Here is a 20,616-nt window from a genome sequence, read left to right on the forward strand (position 1 = left end):
CTTTATGTGGTCCTGAGGATTGAGCCCAGTGCCCCATGCATGTCAGGCAACCACTCTACCACTGAGCTATATACCCCCAACCCCATATAAAAACATTTTTCAAAACAGTTAAAAAAATTCCATATCCATTAGCAGTCATTCCATGTTCCCCCCTTACCTGGAAAACCATTAGTTTCTCTTTTCCTATTTTGAATATTTTATATAAATGGAATATGTGTTTTTTTGTGTGTGTCTGGCTCCTTCACTGGGTGTATTATTTTAAGGATTAATCCATACTATAATGTGTTTCAGTATTTCTTTTTTAAAGATTTTTTTTTAGTTGTAGATGGGCACAAAATCTTTATTTTGTTTATTTATTTTTATGTGGTTCTGAGGATCGAACCCAGTGCCTCACACCTGCGAGGCAAGTGCTCTACTTCTGAGCCACAACCCGAGTATTTTATTCCTTTTTATGATTGAATAATATTCCACTGTGCGGAGGTACCACATTTTGTTTACTCATCAGTTGATGGACATTGGGTTGTTTCTACACTTTGGCTTTCATATACAGTGAAGAGTGTGTTTAGATTTTTTTTTGTGTGTGTGTGTATACATGTCTTCAGTTCTCCTGGGCATACATACACCTCCAATTCTCCATACCGTTATCAACACTTTGTTATTGGCTGTCTTTTTTATTTTAATGAGCTATGTTTTAGGGTTGCTTTTCTTTCGTTTTTTGGTGGTACTGGGGATTGGAACCAGGGGCGTTCTACCACTGAGCCACATCCTCAGCCTTTTTATTTTTAATTTGGAGAGAGGGTCTCGCAAAGTTGCCGAGGCTGGTCTCGAACTTGCATCTTCCTGCCTCAGCCTCCGAATCACTGGGATTACAGGCTGCACCATGAAGGTGATTTTTAAATGCTCATCCCAGAGGCTGGGAAGAACGGTGGCAGGAGCGGGAAATTAACCCTCAGCCTTTCCGCCTGAAGCTCTCAGGACTCACCTGCTCGTTCCCTTCTCGGTATATCCCCTCCTGGCAGCCACATTGGATGCGATTGTGGGGATATACAGGGATGGGAAAGGGCAGGGAGGAGCAACTATTCCCGCTCGCAGCCTGGCCCCGGGGGGGATCTCTGGACACGCGGCCCTTTCCCGTATAGTCCCGCCTTGAGACGTGGGCAACGCGAGGCCCCGCCCCTTCCTGGGAGCCAGATCCGCCCAGACTCCGCCCCCAAGGCATGCTCTGTGCCGCGCGCCTGGGCTGGAGGAGGGTCGGGAAGCGGCTGGTACTGTCCCCAGTCACGTTGCGCTCCCGAGTTCAGGCTTGCCCGCCTTCTCAGGGGGTTCCATTCATTTTGGGCCAAAAGGGAATTTCCGCCCCAGCCCCCAAACTGTTGTAGTTTTGCGGACGCAGGGCGCGGGGAAGGCCGTGAGGAGTGAAGAGACCACCTGACTGAAGGCGGGCCTGGGGTGGAGGGCAGATGAAGACATGGACAGTTTTGCGCCTGGGAGCGTCTCCTGCCTGGATGAAGTTTTGGGACTGCTTAGTGTGATGGTCTGAGGGCACAAAATAAAATTCTGGAGCGAGTTAGAGTGAGGATGTGGCAGACCAGTATCAAGTGGGGGTCTAGGTGCCCAGTTACCCTGGGAGGCACAGAATCAGCCTGCGTGCTTCGCGGGACTAAGGAGTGGGTGCATAGGATGGGATTCTGGAGGCACAGACTGGGTAGAGTCTAGGTGCGCAGAATAACATTTTTGATGGGGGCTTGGCATCAAGGCCAATGGCCCCAGGACCTAGCACTGGGGGACCGTGGCCGGGCGCCCGGAGTCGGCTCCGGCTGACGCCGCGGGGGATCGGGTGGGGGCCTGTGGCCGGCCGGGGGCGGAGAAGCGGGGGTCGGGGTCCCTCCCCCTGGCGCGGGCTCAGGAATCCGCCGAAGGGCGGGCGGAGGCGCCGGGGTGGGCCGCGCCGCGGCGGGCGGGCGGGGGGCGCTTCCTGGGGCCGTGCGTCCAGGGAGCTGCGCTGTCCGCCCGTCCGTCTGCCCAAGGCATTGCTGGAGTCAGCTTAGTAGCTGGTCGCTGCGGGCCCAAGTAAGTGGCAGTCGGTGGAAGGAGGGCGCAGGCCTGAGTGTCCGTGGAGTCGGCGCAGCGCAGAGCCGAGAGGCCTGCGCTCCTCGGCCCACACCGCTAGGCACTCGGCGGGGGCGGGGCGGCCCCGGGCGGTGGGCCTGGGACCCTGGCCTGCGAGAGGAGTGAGCCCCCAGCTCCGGGAGGCTTCCAGGGCCCTAAACACGGTCCTGAGCTGGAGAAGGCTGGGACCGGGGTTCCCAGTCCCAAGACAGAATATGGGGGGGTGCCATGGCCGAGGCCCCTGACCCCTGCCCACCACCTCCCAGCCCCAGGATGCTCCCCTTCGCCTCCTGCCTCCCCGGTTCACTACTGCTCTGGGCGCTGCTGCTGTTGCTCTTGGGGGCAGCGTCTCCCCAGGATTCCGAGGAGCCGGACAGCTACACGGTGGGGACAGTGGGGCCACTGGCCTGGGATGGGATGGGCAGGGATAGAGAGACCAAGATCCTGGGTGGCTGCTGCTGGGGAAGATTCTCCTTTCCCCTGGTTGGTGGAAGACCTGGACACCATTGTTTGGAGCAGGCCGGAGGGTGGTGGAGCTCAGGCCCTTGCCTTGGCCTGGCCCGTTGGAAGAAATCTAGGGTGATCAATGGCTACCTCTGGTTCCTTCCAGGAATGCACAGATGGCTATGAGTGGGACCCAGACAGTCAGCACTGCCGGGGTGAGTGTGCCTGGGGGACAAACCACCCCTAGGAACCCGGGAAGGGAATTTCTGCTTCCCAAGGACACCGCCACCTCCAAAAGCTTTAATAGGACCTCAGGGTCCTGTTCTCAGCCCAGTCCTGTTGGACCCAGGCTGATTCTGATTCCCTGGGAGCCAGCTCACCTAAGGCTGGCCCTTTCCTCTCCAAAAAACTCAGGAAATTCTGCCTCTACACCCCCCCCCCCCAATAGACCAACCAGCAATAAGGCCCTGCCCGGAGGGGCCAGGTTGTGTACATCCTCTCTGAACCACTCTCTTGTGCCAGCTCTTTGTCCCATTGAAATCTGGGAGGACAGTGTCCATAGGGGTGGGTCAGAGGCCTGCAAATCTCTCTTGGTCCAAGTGAAAGCTAGAGAAAGGAGGAGAGTCACTTGGAGGTGGGAGAATGTGGGCAACAGTGGGAACAGCTGCCCTACCTCCAGCCCTGGCAGACCCTGGGGAGGGGTCCTGAGCAGGCAGCTTGGCTTGTTGAGTAGAGAGAAGGCCTTACCCAATCACAGTGCAAAGGTGACTATGCTAGGCTCCTTGCCTCCCACTCCCTCCAGGGCCAGCCCAGGAGACTGGCTGTGTCTAACAGGTCCCTCTCTGCAGATGTTAATGAGTGCCTTACCATCCCTGAGGCCTGCAAGGGAGAAATGAAATGCATCAATCACTACGGGGGCTACTTGTGCCTGCCCCGCTCAGCTGCTGTTATTAATGACCTACATGGCGAGGGACCCCCTCCACCAGTGCCCCCTGCTCAACACCCCAACTCCTGCCCACCAGGCTATGAGCCCGACGAACAGGAGAGCTGTGTGGGTGAGTGGAGGGCCACTCTGCATCCAGGCTTCCTTTCTTCTCAGCAAGCTACTTCAAAACTCAGACCTCATTTTCCTCCCTTGCTCAAAGACTCCTCAGGGAGCCATCCATATCCTCATCCACGTCCTCACCCTGTGCGTGTCCCACTGTCCCGCCAGCCCCTGGGATCCTGCCTTGTTTCCTGCAGAGACATGCAAAAACTCTGCCTCCCAGTCTCTGCCCCTGCCTTCTTTTTGGTCTGGACCCCACCCCTGGGAGCCATAGGCCTTGGGGGAGGGAGGATCCTGGAGTCAGTGTTGCCCCAAGGAGGGTAGAGTATAGATGAGGTCTTGTTTCCTGAGCTTCCCTGATGGGTGTCATAGGTTAGGGGTGCCCCCACATGGACTCTTACTTGTGCTGCTTGGACAGTCTAATTCATCTGTTCCTCTTTTTGGGGTCACTCATCACCCATGTATCCATGTGAGTGGCATGTGGCTTGTGTCACCCTCCCAAGTTGAGGTGTCTCACTCATGTTTGATGGCATGTGGGATCTCCTGCAGATGTGGATGAGTGTGCCCAAGCTTTGCATGACTGTCGGCCCAGCCAGGATTGCCATAACCTTCCTGGCTCCTACCAGTGTACCTGCCCTGATGGCTACCGCAAGATCGGGCCTGAGTGCGTGGGTGAGTTCAGGGAGCAACCTTTCTCTGTGTCTCTGGCTTGGCTCTTTTCCTAGCACCTGACTCTCACCTGTCTCTTGTCCTAGCACCTGACCCTTATTCCAGCCCACCCCTAGGCCCCTGTCACCTGTGCCCTCCTGTTATCAGACACAGAAGATTGTATGTGGGTGTTTCCTGGCTGACACAATCCCCCTAGAAACAAATAGGACTATGGGTGCTGAGCCTTTAAGTCCCAGCCTGCTTGGGCCCCACCTGACTTCTGTGCTCTGCCCTCGTTCTCAGACATAGACGAGTGCCGCTACCGCTACTGTCAGCACCGCTGCGTGAATCTACCTGGCTCCTTTCGCTGCCAGTGCGAGCCGGGCTTCCAGCTGGGGCCCAACAACCGCTCCTGTGTGGGTGAGGCTGGGCCAGGCCAGGCTTCTGGGCAGGGAGGTGTGAGGTCAGGGAGCTTCCTTCCTGACCAGCCTAGGTGGAGTGGGGGCTCTGGACCATTCTTTGGCTTTCACCCTTCCCGTTTTTTCCTTCCTGGAACCTCTAGATGTGAACGAGTGTGACATGGGGGCCCCGTGTGAGCAGCGCTGCTTCAATTCCTATGGGACTTTCCTGTGTCGCTGCCACCAGGGCTATGAGCTGCACCGAGATGGCTTCTCTTGCAGTGGTGAGAATCCCACCCCTGTCCCAGCTCCTACATTGGTTCCCCAGGCCTTGCAGCTTTCTTTAATGTCCTATCTTCTGTAGCCACATATTTCCTATGTACTCTGGGCTAGGCTGGTGGGGAAGGCAATTAGGTCCCTACTGAAGTTCACTGGGGAAACAGAGAAGGATTTGGGTGCTACTCTTCCTGGGAGTCATGCCCACTTGGGTTTGAATCTGCACTAGGGCAAGTCACTCTTCTCTCCAAGCCTGTTTTTTCTATACAATGGGTTGTATGGAGGGTGAAGTCGGACAATAACAGGCTTCATCAAATCTTAAAAAGTGAACCATTTACTGAGAACTAGGCTGTTCTGGGCACTTTCCTCATATACTTGGCCTCGTTTCATCCTGTTTTCAATCATAGGAGGTGGGTATGATTTTTTCCTTTCTCCAAAATGAGGACATTAATCTCTCTCTCCAGGTTTGTGAGAGGATTGCAGAAAATAAGCATAAGTCCTGGGTAAACAGTGACTTTCATTTTCCCACTAAGAAATTAAGTAACTTGCGGAAGTTCACACAGCAAGGGTGAGATAGTGCCAGGGTTCTATCCTGGATTTCTCACTCCAGGTCACCTGGCATGGTCTCTGTTTATATTATGCTTCACTGTGGAATACAGCCTTGTTGGTACCTGGCAGCATGAGGGGAACAAAGCCAGAAAAATGGTGCCCTGCCTGTGTAGTTCACAGTGTGCAGAGGTGACTGGGTGCTTGGCCTGATTGTGGACTGCAGGAATTATCAGATAGATTATTGAAAACTAGAGCAGGCTGCACTTTCAGGACTTGTTTAACTGCTCATTTTATTGACAGGGAAACTGAAGTTCCCCCCAAATCAGTAGGATTCATACCCAAGCCTCCAGATTCCCAGGGTCCACCCCACTTATTGTACTTACAGTCCTGGGGTGAAGAGAGAGCTGTGAGCCAGAAGGCAGGAAGACTTTTCTTTTTTTCCTCTTTTTGGTGGTGCAGGGGATTGAACCCAGGATCTCACACATGCTGAATTCTTACCACAGAGCTATACCCAGACTTTTCTTTGAGCCCTCTATCTTCCTCTTGAGATCTGCAGAGCTTTTCTTGCCCTCTCTTCCCACACTCAGCCCAACTTGGGAATGGGCTCTCTCAGTACACCTTTGTGAGACTCAGTTATGAGGATGGCCTGAGTCCTCATCCCTGCCTTCCCTCAGATATTGATGAGTGCAGCTACTCCAGTTACCTGTGCCAGTACCGCTGTGTCAATGAGCCAGGCCGCTTCTCGTGCCACTGCCCACAGGGCTACCAGCTGCTGGCCACACGCCTCTGCCAAGGTACAAGTTCCCCGGAGGGGGGTGGGCAGAGTAATGTCAGGCCTGTGGCCTAAAGCCCGATTCTTAGCCCCTCTCTCTTGGCACAGACATTGATGAGTGTGAGTCTGGAGCACATCAGTGCTCTGAGGCCCAAACCTGTGTCAACTTCCATGGGGGCTACCGTTGTGTGGACACCAACCGCTGTTTGGAGCCCTATGTCCAGGTGTCAGACAAGTAAGTAAGCTCAATGCACTGCCTTTACAAAAACTACAACTCCCAGAGGGCTGTGGAGCAGACTGGCATCTTATTGGACTGGTGAGTGCCCCTGAGGACTGGTGGGAGTTATAGTCTTGTATCAGAAGTAGGCAGAGCCTCTTGGGAGTCCCTCCTTTCCGGGTTGGGCAATTTTGGGGGATGGGCCAGGAGCTCATTCATATTCCCCCACCTGGGGGGTCTCCAGCCGCTGCCTCTGTCCTGCCTCCAACCCCCTGTGTCGGGAGCAGCCTTCGTCCATCGTGCACCGCTACATGAGCATCACCTCAGAGCGGAGCGTGCCGGCAGATGTGTTCCAGATTCAGGCGACCTCTGTCTACCCTGGCGCCTACAATGCCTTTCAGATTCGTGCTGGAAACTCACAGGGGGACTTCTACATTAGGGTAAGGCTCTCCTCTGTTCCTACCCCTCAACTGACATGCATACTCCAAAATGGAATTCCAGGAAGCCCTCAACAGAAACTAGATTGTACTTATGCCCAGACTCTCCTCTCAAAAGCTCCCCGTTGGGAGGTAGGACTTCTTGGGAAGCCAGGGGGCATTCTACATTCCTAAGGTATAAATTGTAGATGTTAAAGGCAATTCTAACAGGCCCTCAGGCACTGGGGTTTGAGACCTTGGGACTGGTTTTCCTATTTGGCCACAATTTCTTCACCCATGAAAATAGGACAGTGGCAGAGTTTTGTGAAGGGGTCCAAAAATCCATCTCTGTTAAGCTGTAGGGGTGGGGGTCTATGTGTGGCTCACTGTGAACAGTGAGAGGGTCTCAGACCCACGGTCCTTGTGCTGTATTCAGCACGATGAGGTGTTTGGTGTTAAGAGCTTTTCTTTTTTGAAACTGATTGCTTCGAAGGGGAATCTGCCTGCTCTGGATCACCAGAGGTCCCCATCAGTTTCAAGTCACACCTGGTCTTGAATCATCAGTGTGAACCCTTGTTACGTAATTTTACCTAAAACGGCAGGGAGAGGAGAATCTGAGGGCAGGGTAAAGGAGAGAGGAGACAATCAGGGTATCAGAGCCAGATGAGAACCTGGGTTATAGCCTGATGGCCAGGACTGTCTCCCCACCTCTCAGCCAGAGGGAGGGAGGTGATGCTGGGGTAGGGTCCTGGCACATGGGCTGACACAGTCTACATCTCCTGCCATCCACTGTGCCCTGCAGCAAATCAACAACGTCAGCGCCATGCTGGTCCTCGCCCGGCCAGTGACGGGCCCCCGGGAGTACGTGCTGGACCTGGAGATGGTCACCATGAACTCCCTCATGAGCTACCGGGCCAGCTCTGTACTGAGACTCACCATCTTCGTGGGGGCCTACACCTTCTGAGGGGAGGGACCTGCAGCAAGGGAGAAGGAGGAGCTACCCTCCCTGCAGCTCCCTGTAGCCAAGGAGCTTGGGACTCAGGAATGACTGTTCTGCTAAAAGGGAGATATTGTGAAGGGCAGAAAGAGAAAGGCAATAAAGGGAGAAAGAAGGAGTCCTGGTGGCTGAGGTGGTGGGTAACCTCAGCCTGGAGGAGGGGCTGGGCTTATGGGAGGCAGGCCAAGCCTACCTAAAGGGGGATGGGGGCTCTGTGTTCAGGCTGAGGGGCTCCACTGATGGGAGCTGGGAACTCTGTCACAGGCTTCAGTCACCCTGAGGGAGAAGAAGGTAATAAGGCATGCAGATCCTGGGCCCCAGCTGAGTTTTAGATCTGGCTGAGAAACCCTGGTCCAGACAGTAACAGAATGCCCAGGGTTCCAGTCCTAGCTGTGCCTCAAATTAGGTATGGAACAAGTCCTAGGTAGCTTCCTGGGCATGTTTTCTAATCTATAAAATTAGGCAACCAGTGGGTAGTTTTTCATCTTTTCCAACTTGCAGAACCTCTTACCAAAGGAAATTTTGTATGGTCAGGGGCCATCTGATTATACAGATTCAAAATTGCAATGCCCCACTGACTCCATCTCCCTAACCAGGGAACTCCAGGTCCTGAGAAGCTTGCTTTAAAATACACTAGACAGGCTGGTGGTGTAGTTTAGTGGTAAAGTGCTTGCTTAGCACTTGGGAGGTCCTGGGTTCTACTCTCAGCACTGCATAAGAAAAATAAGAAAAAAAAGAAAAAAAAACCAACCCAGGATCATATGGTTTCATCTACTTGCTGCATATTTTACAAGGGCCCTGGAGCCTAGTGTCGCCTCCATAATACATAAGTCTGCAAACACATCAAGATTTTTATTGTAGCCCCAAAAGTCCTGGTTAAAAGGCTGGGTAGTTTGGGGGGAGGGGAGCCAGATGGCTTCTGGCTCTGGTTGCAGTTCAAGTCAAGGGGCTGTAGGTGCAGTAGAGCTGAGATAAAGTCCTGCTCAGAACAGGTCCCAGATTCCTACAGGAAGAGAATGGCAGGGTTGGCTGGGATCTAGCATGACCCAGGCCCCAGACTCCCTCAGATTCTCTCCCACTCTCACCTCTGCAGACGCCCACACTTGATGGTGCTCAGCAGCATCTCCTGCTCCTTGGGGGTGGCACAGGCATCATAGGCAGCCAGGAGGCTGGGGATGGGGTATTTGATGGCTGACTATCTGAGCCAGCACAATGAGAACTGAAGCAGGAATAGGGTCAACCTGGGGTGGGGAGATCAGGACACAGCAGACTTCCTGTGCCTGGCATTTTGGTTCTGCTCCATCCTGCCCTGCCCCCTTCCTGGGAACACTGGGACAGAAGTAGCAAAAGCCCCCCCCCCCCCCCAGCCCCTTCCTCCAGGAAGCATTCTCTGCTGCACCCTCCCCCATATCTGGGACATCATCCAGTCCTGGCTGACCAACCTCCATAAGCAACCCTGGGTTCAGCTGAATCTGCCCAACTCTGGCTCTGCACAGTCCAATGGAGCCAGGCCCACTCTCCAAAAGCACAGGTTAAGCTATATTCCATGCAAGGAGGGCAAGGGCTGAGGACCCCTAGAAGGCCATCCAGGGATGTACCTGGCAGGGGTGCTGTATCGGTCCACCAGGGCTGCTGCCTTCTCCCCACTGATTCCACGAACCTGCATCAGCTGCCTGGCGAACACCTCACGCACAGACTGGGCCTGAGGTTGAGGAAGGCATGTGTCAGGTGGTGGGGGCCAGGATGCCTAAAGAAAAACTGGGCAGAGGCAGTACCTTGTTCTTGATGGCTCCTGTGTTGAAGTCACTGAAGGTGAGGAGTGAGCAGAGTGGGCTTGGGGAGGGCCTGGCCCCCGACTCAGGGTCCCCTGGGGTTCCCCAGGGACGGCTGCGTAGGGTGTGTCCCTGAGGGAAGAGGGGACTAAGGCCAGGCTAGAGCTCTAAGGGTCAGCCCCCAGCAGTCTTTCCCAGTCCTAGGCCTCAGTGAGCCAGCCCTTCCTCCTTGGGGAAGCAATGGCCCAGGTAAGGGACCAGTTGAGACAGGTGCATCTGCTTACCTGGTAGAGTCTCTCCAGGCCCCTTGTCAAAAGGGCAAGGTAGGCAGCTGACTCCTTAATGTCTACTGTGCGCTTCACAAAGAAGCCATCAATGACCTGGTGAAAAGGACCCACAGGAAGTGGCAGATCCTGGCCTGAACCACCATAGACCATATCCCCTGAAAGCCTGGCCCTGCCTTGTGGCTTACCTGGGTGTTGGTGACAGCCTGCAGCAGTGTGCTCTCAGGAAGGCTAAGGTTGTGGACTGAGCCATACTCCTCCACCAGGTACACCCGATGCCCCAGACCACAGCGCTTTAGTCGGAACTAGGGAGGAAGACAGAGGAGCAGACGGTTAGGCCTGTAAGCCCATGTGCTTGGGCTGTCCATCACGTCACATTTGTGTGACTGTCTTCACCAGTTAGCCTCCTCATCTTTGCTATCTCAGAGAGCCTCTACACCTGAGCTTGTGCTGTGACTTGTGGGAAAGCCCTTCTCTGTTTCTGAAACTGCCCATCCTTCAAGACTTCCTTGGGTTATGTGGCCTCTGATCTAGGATCAGTGTAGCAGCAGGGACCAAGGCACAGCCTCTGCATTTCTATTTGCAGACATTTGGGCCCTGTTTAACCAAGACTGCAGGGGCTGGGTACAGAGGGGGTCTTTAACGTGCTCCTGGGCCCACCTAAGAATCCTCCATTCTCACTATATTCCTGGTGGCCTGAGGGGATCTGAACCTGGGGCTGCCTACAGCAGCTTTAATGGGGCGTGGCTGCATGCCATGAGGGCTCTGCCTTGAGAACACCCAGCAGTGCTCCCCAGCTGCCTTTGGGCTGAGGCAGTGACCCTGGTGCAGGCAGAAAAAGCAAGGCAAGGACATCCAGCAAAGGAACCTTCTGCTCCCGGAAGCGGCCGTCGATGATGCTACTGCACAGGTCATCCAGGCGCTTGCGCTCCACAATGTGATCCAGGACTAACTCTCCAGGTCTGGCTGCCAAGAAGTCAAAGAACCCATTGGCTTGTGTCCCACCTCTCTCCCCAAGGCCTGCCTCTAATGCCTGCCCATCCACAGCCATTTACCTGGGTCTCTGGGCCTGGTCTCCTGTGCCACCCACACAAAATCCCCAACGTGCAGCTTGCGCACTGTATGGGCCACATGCATCCGCTGTAGCTCTCGGAGCAGCTCTTGCCTATGTCCTGCCCTGAAATAACAGGGAGGGAGACCAAGATCAGTCCAGTACGCTCTACCCTACAGCATCTTCTGATCATCTTCATGGATTTTCCCCCCTCTACTTACCCCCTGGTCTCGCTGATGTCCACACACAACAGCACCCTGTACTCTCTAGGCCTCAGCTCCAGCAGTGGCTGATGGACCCCTCCTTCACTGGCACCACTATGGAGGGGGGTGCTCTATGTGAGGCTAGAACTCCCAGTGCCAGGGCATCCCCCTACAACCCATAGAAGGTAGGACAGCAGGTGTAGATCATGGAGATAAGGGTGTGGTGTTGGCTTCATTTCTGCCCCGCCCCCCCTTTCCTCCTCACAGCTCAGCTGAGGCTGCTCCTGGCACTGCTGACTCCTCCCCACAGGGCTTCTCAGGTCCAGTGCCCACATTCAGTAAGCTCAGGCTTTCTGACTCAGCCAACTTCTGGGCCAGCTCCAGGCCCTCTGGGGTCAGTGAGTACCTGGGAGGTGGAGGAGACAAATATAGCTTTCCCTTCTTCACTCACATCTGGCAGGCTGTCACCCAGCTAGGCGGGCCTCTCTCCATCTTGGCAGCCCTGTACAAAAACAAGTCCACTGGCTCCCTGTCTTCTCGTCTCTCAGATCAGTTTCCCGGGGGCCTAGATACTGTTATTTGCCCTGTGTAATACATGTCACAGGCAAAAACTCTTTTCTCCTCGTTTGCTCGTTCTGTTCCCTCCTACCTATGAGTCCCCTCCCAGGTTTTTTTTTTTTTTTGCCCTGGGAATTGAACCCAGGGACACTCTACCTCATTCCCAGCTTTTTAAAATTTGAGTCTGCCTCTTGCTAAATTTTAGAGTCTCACTTCAACCTACCAAGTACTTAGGATCTCAGAAAGTGGGATATGGTGGTGGAGGCCTATCAGCCAGATTTTAATACATGCCATGCCTGTAATCTTTTTTTTTTTTTTTAAAGAAAGAGTGGGGGAGAGAGAGAGAATTTTTTAATATTTTTATTTTTTAGTTCTCGGCGGACACAACATCTTTGTTTGTATATGGTGCTGAGGATTGAACCCGGGCCACACGCATGCCAGGCGAGCGCGCTACCACTTGAGCCACATCCCCAGCCCCCATGCCTGTAATCTTAATAACTCCAGAGACTGCGGCAGGAGAATCAGAAGTGCAAGGTCAGCCTCAGCAACTTAGAGAGGACATGAACTACTGAGTAACACCCTGTCTCAAAATAGATGCAATAAAGTAAAAAGGCTGGGGGATGTAGCTCAGTGGTAAAGACCCTCTGGTTTAATTCCCACTGCCAAAACCAAACAAGAAAAGCAAATTTTAAGACATGCTAAGTGCCCTCTCCTTGGCAAAGGCTTTCAGCTCCTGTAACAACTCTGGCACCCATCCTCCATCCCCTCCTGCCCCCAGTTGCTCACATGCTCCTGGTACTCCAACAGTGTGGGCTCCTTTGTTGGTTTGATACTGGAGACTGAATCCAGGAGAACTTTTCTACTGAGCTACATCCCTAACCCTTTTTATATTTTGAGACAGGGTCTCACCAAGTTGCCGAGGCTGGCCTCGAACTTGCAATCCTCTTTTCTCAGCCTCCCAGCTTAGTGTAGGCTCCTTGTGGGAAAGGCCAGTCTTTCCCTGCCTCAACAGCAAATTGTGCAACTGTAGGGACTCACCAAGAATATCACATGTATCCTGTCCCTGCCTCCTGTATTCCCTGAAGCTGGTCTCACCTGGCTGGCTGGTGTGTCCTGAGGACCAGGTTCCTATGCAGGAGGGAACGAAGAGCTGGCCAGGATTGAGCATTCCCAGGGACTACCTGTTGATAGAGAAAGAGACCCTCAGAGAGCCTGTAGTGCTACAAATCTAAGCTGGCTCCAGGTGCTGGCCAGGACCCATGCCACTGCTCACTGCCATGAAGTGCAGTTTGATGGGCTCCATCTGTCTTCCTCCACCTTGGTGCTCACCTTGAGGGTCTTCTGGGCACACCTCTGCAGCAGTTCCTCCTTGGTTAGGAAGCTGCGGCCTGCGGGATTCTTAAACAGAAACAACAGGGTAGGTTCAGTGCTGAGGCTCCTCCTCATTCTGCCAAAGTGACAGGGATGTTCTCTGCCCACCTTAGCCAGAAAGGCACTTCCAGGAGCCTCCCCTCACCCCCACTGCCTCTACTGGCTATTACCAGTGTGGCCAGGCACTAACCAAGTGTTCCTGGTAGAGCTCCAGCAGAACTGCTCGGGCTCCTGAGTGCCGAGCTGGCCAGTAGCCACCTGAGCCTCCTGCTTGGGGCTGGGCAAGAACCTGAAAGGAACATAGGGACTCTGAACACAAATGCCGGCAAGTCACTGTCGGCTCATTTCCTGGCATGGCTGTTTCAGCTGACTTCATGGTGCTGAGCAAGTCCCTCAATTGCCTCCAGTTTTCTTGAATGACCCCCTGCAAATCTGGATGGGACAGTGCAGAGTTGCAGAGCAGGGGGCAGCTGCCTGGCCCAGCCTCAGTTCTGCCACCCACTGCAGAGCAGGAACACCAACAGCAGCCCCATTACTTCCTGGGCTGGGCCCCCTTAAATAGCTTAGTTAAGGAATTCCCTCTACAGCTGTTGTCAATATTCCCATTGCAGGTAAAACACAGTCTCAGAGAAGATAAGTCATTTGCCCCAGGCCAGGCATCACCCATGAGATTTGGACTCAGGCCTATTAACATTCTCAAATCAAGAAATCCTACTCGCAGTACTCCCATTTCGTTTCCCAGTCCCCTTGCCGTTTCCTCACTGGCATGGAAGAGTCCTGGACATGGGCAGGTGACCCTTTCTGGATTGGACGCATCTCTCCAGATGATGAGCCAGAAGCTGGGTTATCTGTGGGAACAAAAGAAAACGAGTCCCGCATCACAGTAATCTGGCAGTCGCGAGGTCTGGGATGCAGTCTGCTTGTGTATGTGAGTGCCAATCACTAGCCCCAAGTCAAACAGCAACTAGGACAGGAGTTGGGAATCTCGAAACTTAAGTATTCAAGATAGAGGCTGCACCTGGGGGAAACGGAGGATCTTCCCATTCCTGCCGGAGGCGATCACCACCTGAAGCTAGGTGCTGCTGCAGCCGCTCATCTAGCATACGACAGAGCCCATCTCCGAAGTGCTGGAGTATCTTAGCTTCCCTCCCGCTTTGCAGGGGCAGAGGGTACCGCCTGAGGGAGCGCAGCGCCTGGCAGGGGTAGGGGAAGGGAACTAGGTCAGGATAGGTCAGGTCGTCTGGTTCGGCCAGCACCTGTTCCCAGTCGACTGGAACCCACCTTCTGAAACACGAAACGCGTGCGACGCCCCCTGCTGGCCGCCTCATCCCGCCACTCGGTCAGCCAGCGTACGAAAAGCGGGTTGGGGCAAACCGGCAGCGGCCGTTTTCGGCCCAGGCGGACCGGCGCCGCCATGAGTCCCAGGGCGGATCCTCTGGCGCCTCGAGCCCGTGAGACTGGGGCACCTCCAGTTCTGGGGTCGGGACTGGAACACCTGGCTGGGGGTAGTGTGAGGGCGGGACCTGTCTAATCACGTGGCCCCAGAGGGTAACTAGCTGGAGGGTAGCCTCCTGCCGCCCTCCCCGCCCCTGCACTACTCGAAACGACTAACTGGAGAGCGGTCACTATCACCTTTCGCTTAAGCTGCCTCCCCTCCCCCAGTCCAGGATCAGCCTTCAGGACCCGCCGTCTCCAGGCCTTGGAGCCTTGACACGCCCCTTCCTCCCACCCTTCTCCAATGAGTGAGCAGGGGCATCTTGTGCAAGCAATAGGAAGACCGACAGCGCCTCCTGCGACTGGGAGGGCAGACTGAGCCGGCGCTTAACGGAGCAACCTTAATTTGGCTGCTCCAAGGTCTGAATTTCAGCTTCACCTTTGCAAAGGAGGTTGGACAGAGACTGGACTTGAAAAGATTTGTAGGGGGTGTGGGCAAGTGAGTGTAATTATATTTGTGGGAGGGACATCTAGGAAGGTGTGCAAGGGATGAGGACCCAAGGGTAAGGCAGAAAGAGCAAAGGATGAGGAAATAGTGATCCGGAGCCGCGGGACCCTGCGTGTGCGGCGTGTGGGTGTGACTGGGGCTGCGAAGTCGGGGATGTGCACAGAAAGCCCAAGCTAGGTGGACCGAGGGAGAGGAAAAGTAGGAGAAAGACAGTAAGAAAGAGATGCCGCCAGTCCTGGCAAGTAAGTGGGGAGGCCTCAGGTGGGCACGTGGTCGGATCTCGCGTAGCCGGCTGTAGACAAAGGTAGAAAAGAACACTCGTCACTTCTGTGGCTCATTCGAAGTGGGGGATCCTCGAGTGGATTGAGGACCCTTAAAAGAGGTTCCGGGTTGACGGACACTTACAATGGAGCAGGACACGGGTTGAAGCAACCCCTCCCGCTCCCCGCCCAGGCCTCTAGCTATCTTGCCGGAAGTCGGGAGGTGCGGGCCTGCTAGGAGAGAGGCGGGCGCCAGAGCTCAGGTCCGCCCTTCAGACTCCGCCTAGCCAGCGGTGTAGCATCCCCAGCAGGCTCCCGACTCCCGCCTCCCTCCCCACGAGGCCTTATAAGGAGCCTGAAGTCGGCTTTCGGCCTGGCCCCACCCCCTTTGGTCTCTTGTCCTAATAAGGACATCTAGGGCATCCCGCGATCGGGGGCGGGCGGAGAGCTCTCCAGGGTAACTGCGAAGCCCCCTCCCCCTCCTCGTTGCTCTGGGAAAATGCTAATTTCTAAAAAGGTGGTGCTAGTAGCCTCTTGAAGCGCCCCCGCTTGGGGGAGGCGGAGTCGAGTTACCGCCTCTACCTGAAGCTCCAGGAGTTTGGCCCGTCGGCGGTGCGTTTGGGTGTCCCCGACTACAACCCCCGGCATGCTCTGTGAGGTACCCCATTCCCTGGCACTGTTCTCCATTTACACTCTTTATTCTGCTAATGGGATTAAGGTCGCCAATTCCCCTTGCTTCTGACATGTTCGCCACCTTGCCTTCTTTTCCTGCAGAATGTGAAGTCATGGCCATTGTTCTAGGCTAACGAAAATTTCCCAGAGCTTCCCACTCTAGTTTACCCTTAAGGTCCTGCTCCTTTTTGCGAGTATCAGAATAGCCATAACCCTATGAACTAGGTTCAAATCTAGCTTGGTATCTTTCCCCTCTTCTCCCTATATGGTGAAAGGCACACGAATTCTTGAATGCACAAATCCTCGCCTCCCCTCTTTATTGCCTAATGGATTTTACAAACATCTTTAAGCAAGAACAAAGCTCCCCTTTCAAATTTTTCCTAATGGCCTTTCTCCCTCCTATTATTTTGTTGAAGTTGCATATGACCTTTCCTCCGGAGACCACAGTGGCTTCGCATACGAAAGGTACTCAAATATTTATTTAGGACACCTTTATACTTGCGATTCTCCTTGCTTTAGGACGAGATTCCAGGCCAATGAATAGTTGCTTCGATTCAGAGAAGCAAAATTCTATTCCAGATAAAAACTTAAGACTAAGGGATTCAGAAAGTGACAGATGGGTCGTAGAAAAACCGTTTCACTGGGGAACGGTTTAGTAGGGAAAGGTTTTCAGGTCATTTTACGCAGCGCCGGGACTATAGCTCAGATCAGAACGTTTCCTGGGAAATTCCACCAATGGGCTCACTTTCCGCGCCATGTCTCCGCCCCTTCAGCTGCCTCGGCCTACATTTCCACGCATGCACTGCGGAGCAGGGTGGTGGGCCATGCGACAGACTATTACCCAGAGAACCCCACGACGGCGCAGGACCCTTGGACTCCATTTCCCGTCGGCCCGCTCGGGGAGCGCCGGAAGCTCGCCCCGCCCCTCATTGTGCGGCTCCTACTAAACGGAAGGGGCCGGGAGAGGCCGCGTTCAGTCGGATCCCGGCAGCAGCTGCGGCGGCTCTCGTCTTCGTAGGCTCTTCTTGTCGTCTTCCTTTCGCTTCCGGAAACATGGTGAGCGGCAGGTCACGGTGCCCGAGGGGAGGCGGCTGCGGATCGGTCGCTTGGGCGCGGGGGTCACCGGGGATTGATGTCGGCAACCCCTCCCCCAGCGCCCCAGGCGGGATGAGGGTCTCGCACTGAGGGGCGGGCGGCGCTGGTCCGCGCGTGCGCGCCCTTGGGAGCGAGGAAGGGCCGGCTGGGACGTCGCTCGCGCGCCCCCTGGACTCCTTTCCCCTCCCCCATCCGCTGGTGCGCCCGCGCGGACACCGGGCGTGGGGGAGGGGGCTCGCGGGTACGCGCCCCTCGCGAAGCAGCCGGCGTAGCGCGTTTCACGAGGGCGCGCCCCCGGCAGAGCACGCGGCGTCCAAACCTGGCCCGGGGGCGGCCAGAGAAAAGCGCGCGAGAGGTCTCGGCGCGCGCGCCCCACCCAAGGGCTGTTCCTTTCTCCTCGTTACCCTCCCTCGGCGGGCGGGTTTGTCTCGGGAGCAGGTGGCAGGGAATGCCGGCTCCGGGGAGAGGCGGGGGCGCGGTGCCTAGGGGGATGCTATGTCGACGGTGTCCTGTTTGGGGCGCCGGGCCGACGGTTAGGGGCTTGCACTGTAAGGCTTGGAGTGGATCTTAGAGGCCGTGGACCTACTCGGGAGCGAGCGAGCGCGCACTGCGAACTGGGTTTTCGCCTGTACCGCCGGCCAGCGTTGGAACAGCACTGTCGACCGGCCGGCGCGTGCGCATACATTCAAGCCTGTCCACCGGGGCTGAAAGCTCCGGACAAACGGGCCTTTGGCTTTGCCGGATGGGGCCTGAGGGTGGAGCCGAGTTTAGGGAAGTGACCCAGGCGGGCACCGCCCGGAAACCGTTCCGCCCCCTATATTTTGCCCGAAGGCTTCGAGAACTAAGGCTTGTGTATGCTCCCAGATTACAGCCTGTAGCTGACAGGCCTACAGTCCCGTCCTTAAAGGCGCTTTCTGGATGTTGAGGTCCTGGAGGTGCCACTGCCTTTCCCGAACGGGTTTCTCTCGGGGAGGGGGCCGGACCTAGCCCATCTCTTCTCCGCCTACTCCGGAAGTGGCCGAGTCACGTGGCCAGCTTCCGCTGTCGTTCCGTGGGGGGGGGGGGGCGGATTTCGCCAGGGACAGTCGCTGCCTCTCCTTAGAGCTTCCTCTAGTACGATCCAGCATAGTTTAAAGAGGGCTCGAAGATGCTGGGAACTAGAGTTATGCCTGGTATTAGCAACTCTGGGTCCCAGAACCACTCCTGGAGGACAGAGAGTTGTCCAGCAGGATCCTAATTGGGAGTTAGAATTCCTTTCTTGTTTGGGGAAGATCTCTGAAGGGAAGAGTGTCGTTTTGTAATAACTGCATAGAGCCGTTCTGATGGGCTTGCCAAAACTAACTGTATACCTGTTGGTGACCCATCTGGAGTGTTGTAGGATCTTGGTTTCCTCTTTGAAGAGGAGACTAGGACCCAGGTGTTTGGTCCTTCTGCCTGTGAAGTTCAAAGGCATCCCTTTATCCAAAGACTGAGATGGAGTACCAAGAGTAGGAACCAAACTCTTAGCCCATGGGTTTTTTTAATTCTGGGTTCACAGTGCAGCCAAGGCTTTGCTTTTTACAGGTTTCCAGTTGCTATCCTATAAGATGGGAGACAGGGGATTTTGAACTAGGTAACTGAAGGTCTTTTCCATGGCTGCCATGCAGTGGTTGTATGTATTTGGTTTTTTGATGGTAACTTGAGTGGGAAAGTAATGACTTGCCTTGGAAAGGGAATTAGTGAGCCCTTGAGACTAGGGCTAAGGATTGTACTTGGCATCCAGACAGAGATTTCTTGAGAACAAAAAGGAGGGACTGTAAGGAGCAGTTCTACAGAATTCTTTTTCTTATGAGGTGTGTCTGGTTTCATTTCTCAGGCTTCTGGTGTGGCTGTCTCTGATGGCGTCATCAAGGTATTCAATGATATGAAGGTACGCAAGTCTTCAACGCCAGAGGAAGTGAAGAAGCGTAAGAAGGCAGTGCTCTTCTGCCTGAGTGAGGACAAGAAGAACATCATCTTGGAGGAGGGCAAGGAGATCCTGGTAGGTGATGTGGGCCAGACTGTGGATGATCCCTACGCCACCTTTGTCAAGATGCTGCCAGACAAGGACTGCCGCTATGCCCTCTATGACGCTACCTACGAGACCAAGGAGAGCAAGAAAGAGGACCTGGTGTTTATCTTCTGGTGAGCTTCTCATTCAGGCAGTTTTGTCTTCTCCTTTCTCAGAAGAGCTTGACTTTTGTCTTACTAGTTAGAGGGGATTTGGAGGAGGGTTTGTAAAATAACACTTGTTAGTGGGGAACTTGACAAACTTCCTCAGTGCTGGAGGTTAGCTCAAGTGTTTCTCTGGGTTGTGCAGAGCCTGAGGGCAGTTGGTGGCAAGTTTCCTGACTCTTGGTTTGTCTCTAGGGCCCCTGAATCCGCACCCCTTAAGAGCAAAATGATCTATGCTAGTTCCAAGGACGCCATCAAGAAGAAGCTGACAGGTAGAGACCACAATGTGTACTTTTCTGTATCGGCTGCAGGTGGGGTGAATGACATGGCAAGAGGGGGTTTCCCCTCCCATCTTCACTCCTGTTGGGCGGTTTCTTATCTCGTCCATCTGCTCTTGATTTCTCTTCCCAGCCACAGAAACCCCCTACCCCAGTGCTTCCTGTTCACAGATGCTCTTTTTTATTCCCCACAGGGATCAAGCACGAATTACAAGCAAACTGCTATGAGGAGGTCAAGGACCGCTGCACCCTGGCTGAAAAACTGGGGGGCAGTGCCGTCATCTCTCTGGAGGGCAAGCCTTTGTGAGCCCCCTCCAGCCCCCTGCCTGGAGCATCTGGCAGCCCCAGACCTGCCCTAGGGGGTTGCAGGCTGCCCCCTTCCTGCCAGACCGGAGGGGCTGGGGGGATCCCAGCAGGGGGAGGGCATTCCCTTCACCCCAGTTGCCAAACAGCCCCCCCACCCCCTGGACCTTCCTCCTCCCTCCATCCCTGACGGTTCTGGCCTTCCCAAACTGCTTTTGATCTTCTATTCCTCTTGGGTTGAAACAGACCAAGTCTTCCCCCAGGCACCCAGTTTTGGGGGGGGGGGGCTGTATTTTTTTTAACGACACCCCTATTTCCCACCTGTTCCTCCCTCATCCCATGCTGCCAACTTCTAACCGCAATAGTGACTCTGTGCTTGTCTGTTTAGTTCTGTGTATAAATGGAATATTGTGGAGATGATCCCTCCCTGTGCCGGCTGGTTCCCCTCCCTTTTCTCTTGGTCTTGACCATTCATGGAAGCAGGACCAGTAAGCGACCTTCAATTAAAAAACAAAAAACAAAACAAAAAAAAGACAACAATAAAAAGGCTTGTTAATGCCGTGTTTGTTTTAGTTGAGGCTTGGCGGAACTTGGCAGGGGGGTGTACTGAAAGGAACAGCCTCTCTCCTCTGCACCCCACCCCCTTGTCTTCCTGATGACTTTCCAAGACTCCCTTCTAATAGTTGGTGCTCTTAATGTTGCAATTGTTACCAGGTGGGTGGCAGAGCCCATGGTGTGTCTGCTATTAATGCAGGGACACTAA

General features: G+C 54.6%; 3 protein-coding genes across 11 annotated transcripts; 2 read left to right on the top strand and 1 right to left on the bottom strand.

Moving 5' to 3' along the window:
- Positions 1 to 1,236: 1,236 nt before the first annotated feature.
- On the top strand, positions 1,237 to 7,989 carry Efemp2 (EGF containing fibulin extracellular matrix protein 2). 3 transcript variants are annotated; one of them, XM_071616045.1, is made up of 11 exons: positions 1,237 to 1,265; positions 2,376 to 2,493; positions 2,720 to 2,768; positions 3,402 to 3,608; positions 4,148 to 4,270; positions 4,550 to 4,666; positions 4,809 to 4,928; positions 6,144 to 6,263; positions 6,350 to 6,476; positions 6,703 to 6,898; positions 7,677 to 7,989. In XM_071616045.1, the coding sequence occupies exons 2-11, from the start codon at positions 2,383 to 2,385 to the stop codon at positions 7,836 to 7,838; spliced, it is 1,332 nt and encodes a 443-aa protein (XP_071472146.1). In that variant the 5' UTR covers positions 1,237 to 1,265; positions 2,376 to 2,382; the 3' UTR covers positions 7,839 to 7,989. The 3 variants fall into 3 exon arrangements, with proteins under 3 accessions (XP_071472146.1, XP_071472147.1, XP_071472149.1); XM_071616046.1 differs by lacking the exon at positions 1,237 to 1,265 and adding an exon at positions 1,274 to 1,716; XM_071616048.1 differs by lacking the exon at positions 1,237 to 1,265 and adding an exon at positions 1,925 to 2,070.
- A 715-nt stretch (positions 7,990 to 8,704) lies between these two features.
- On the bottom strand, positions 8,705 to 15,501 carry Mus81 (MUS81 structure-specific endonuclease subunit). Of its 7 annotated transcripts, none has more exons than XM_027944158.3 (16): positions 14,392 to 15,495; positions 14,129 to 14,303; positions 13,873 to 13,958; positions 13,301 to 13,399; positions 13,069 to 13,137; positions 12,835 to 12,920; positions 11,447 to 11,587; positions 11,200 to 11,295; positions 10,983 to 11,104; positions 10,796 to 10,893; positions 10,116 to 10,232; positions 9,928 to 10,023; positions 9,647 to 9,775; positions 9,470 to 9,573; positions 8,957 to 9,090; positions 8,705 to 8,874 (listed from the first exon to the last, which is right to left on the bottom strand). In XM_027944158.3, exons 1-15 carry the CDS (start codon positions 14,524 to 14,526, stop codon positions 8,985 to 8,987), a joined length of 1,659 nt encoding a protein of 552 aa, XP_027799959.1. In that variant the 5' UTR covers positions 14,527 to 15,495; the 3' UTR covers positions 8,705 to 8,874; positions 8,957 to 8,984. The 7 variants fall into 7 exon arrangements, 4 of the variants coding, with proteins under 4 accessions (XP_027799959.1, XP_027799958.1, XP_027799960.1 ...); XM_027944157.3 differs by having other exon boundaries at positions 8,957 to 9,040; positions 14,392 to 15,354; XM_027944159.3 differs by lacking the exon at positions 8,705 to 8,874 and having other exon boundaries at positions 8,967 to 9,112; positions 14,392 to 15,496.
- A 1,440-nt stretch (positions 15,502 to 16,941) lies between these two features.
- Positions 16,942 to 20,412, top strand: Cfl1 (cofilin 1). Its single transcript, XM_027944161.2, has 4 exons — positions 16,942 to 17,040; positions 18,935 to 19,242; positions 19,468 to 19,544; positions 19,745 to 20,412. The coding sequence occupies exons 1-4, from the start codon at positions 17,038 to 17,040 to the stop codon at positions 19,855 to 19,857; spliced, it is 501 nt and encodes a 166-aa protein (XP_027799962.1). The 5' UTR covers positions 16,942 to 17,037; the 3' UTR covers positions 19,858 to 20,412.
- The last annotated feature ends 204 nt before the right edge of the window (positions 20,413 to 20,616 follow it).

Source organism: Marmota flaviventris, chromosome 9 (assembly GCF_047511675.1).
Source record: "Marmota flaviventris isolate mMarFla1 chromosome 9, mMarFla1.hap1, whole genome shotgun sequence".
Classification (NCBI taxonomy): domain Eukaryota; kingdom Metazoa; phylum Chordata; class Mammalia; order Rodentia; family Sciuridae; genus Marmota; species Marmota flaviventris.

Excerpts from the sequence above, each read along its gene's own strand:
- Efemp2 (XM_071616045.1), top strand. The coding sequence starts at position 2,383 with ATGCTCCCCTTCGCCTCCTGCCTCCCCGGTTCACTACTGCTCTGGGCG. Across the intron at positions 2,769-3,401 it reads AGACAGTCAGCACTGCCGGG|ATGTTAATGAGTGCCTTACC; the intron begins GTGAGTGTGCCT and ends CCCTCTCTGCAG. Across the intron at positions 6,477-6,702 it reads TATGTCCAGGTGTCAGACAA|CCGCTGCCTCTGTCCTGCCT; the intron begins GTAAGTAAGCTC and ends GGGGGTCTCCAG.
- Mus81 (XM_027944157.3), bottom strand. The coding sequence starts at position 14,526 with ATGGCGGCGCCGGTCCGCCTGGGCCGAAAACGGCCGCTGCCGGTTTGC. Across the intron at positions 11,296-11,446 it reads GGAGCAGCCTCAGCTGAGCT|TGGTGCCAGTGAAGGAGGGG; the intron begins GTGAGGAGGAAA and ends CCCCCTCCATAG. Across the intron at positions 10,894-10,982 it reads GACCAGGCCCAGAGACCCAG|CCAGACCTGGAGAGTTAGTC; the intron begins GTAAATGGCTGT and ends ACTTCTTGGCAG.
- Cfl1 (XM_027944161.2), top strand. Across the intron at positions 19,243-19,467 it reads GACCTGGTGTTTATCTTCTG|GGCCCCTGAATCCGCACCCC; the intron begins GTGAGCTTCTCA and ends GTTTGTCTCTAG. Across the intron at positions 19,545-19,744 it reads CATCAAGAAGAAGCTGACAG|GGATCAAGCACGAATTACAA; the intron begins GTAGAGACCACA and ends TATTCCCCACAG.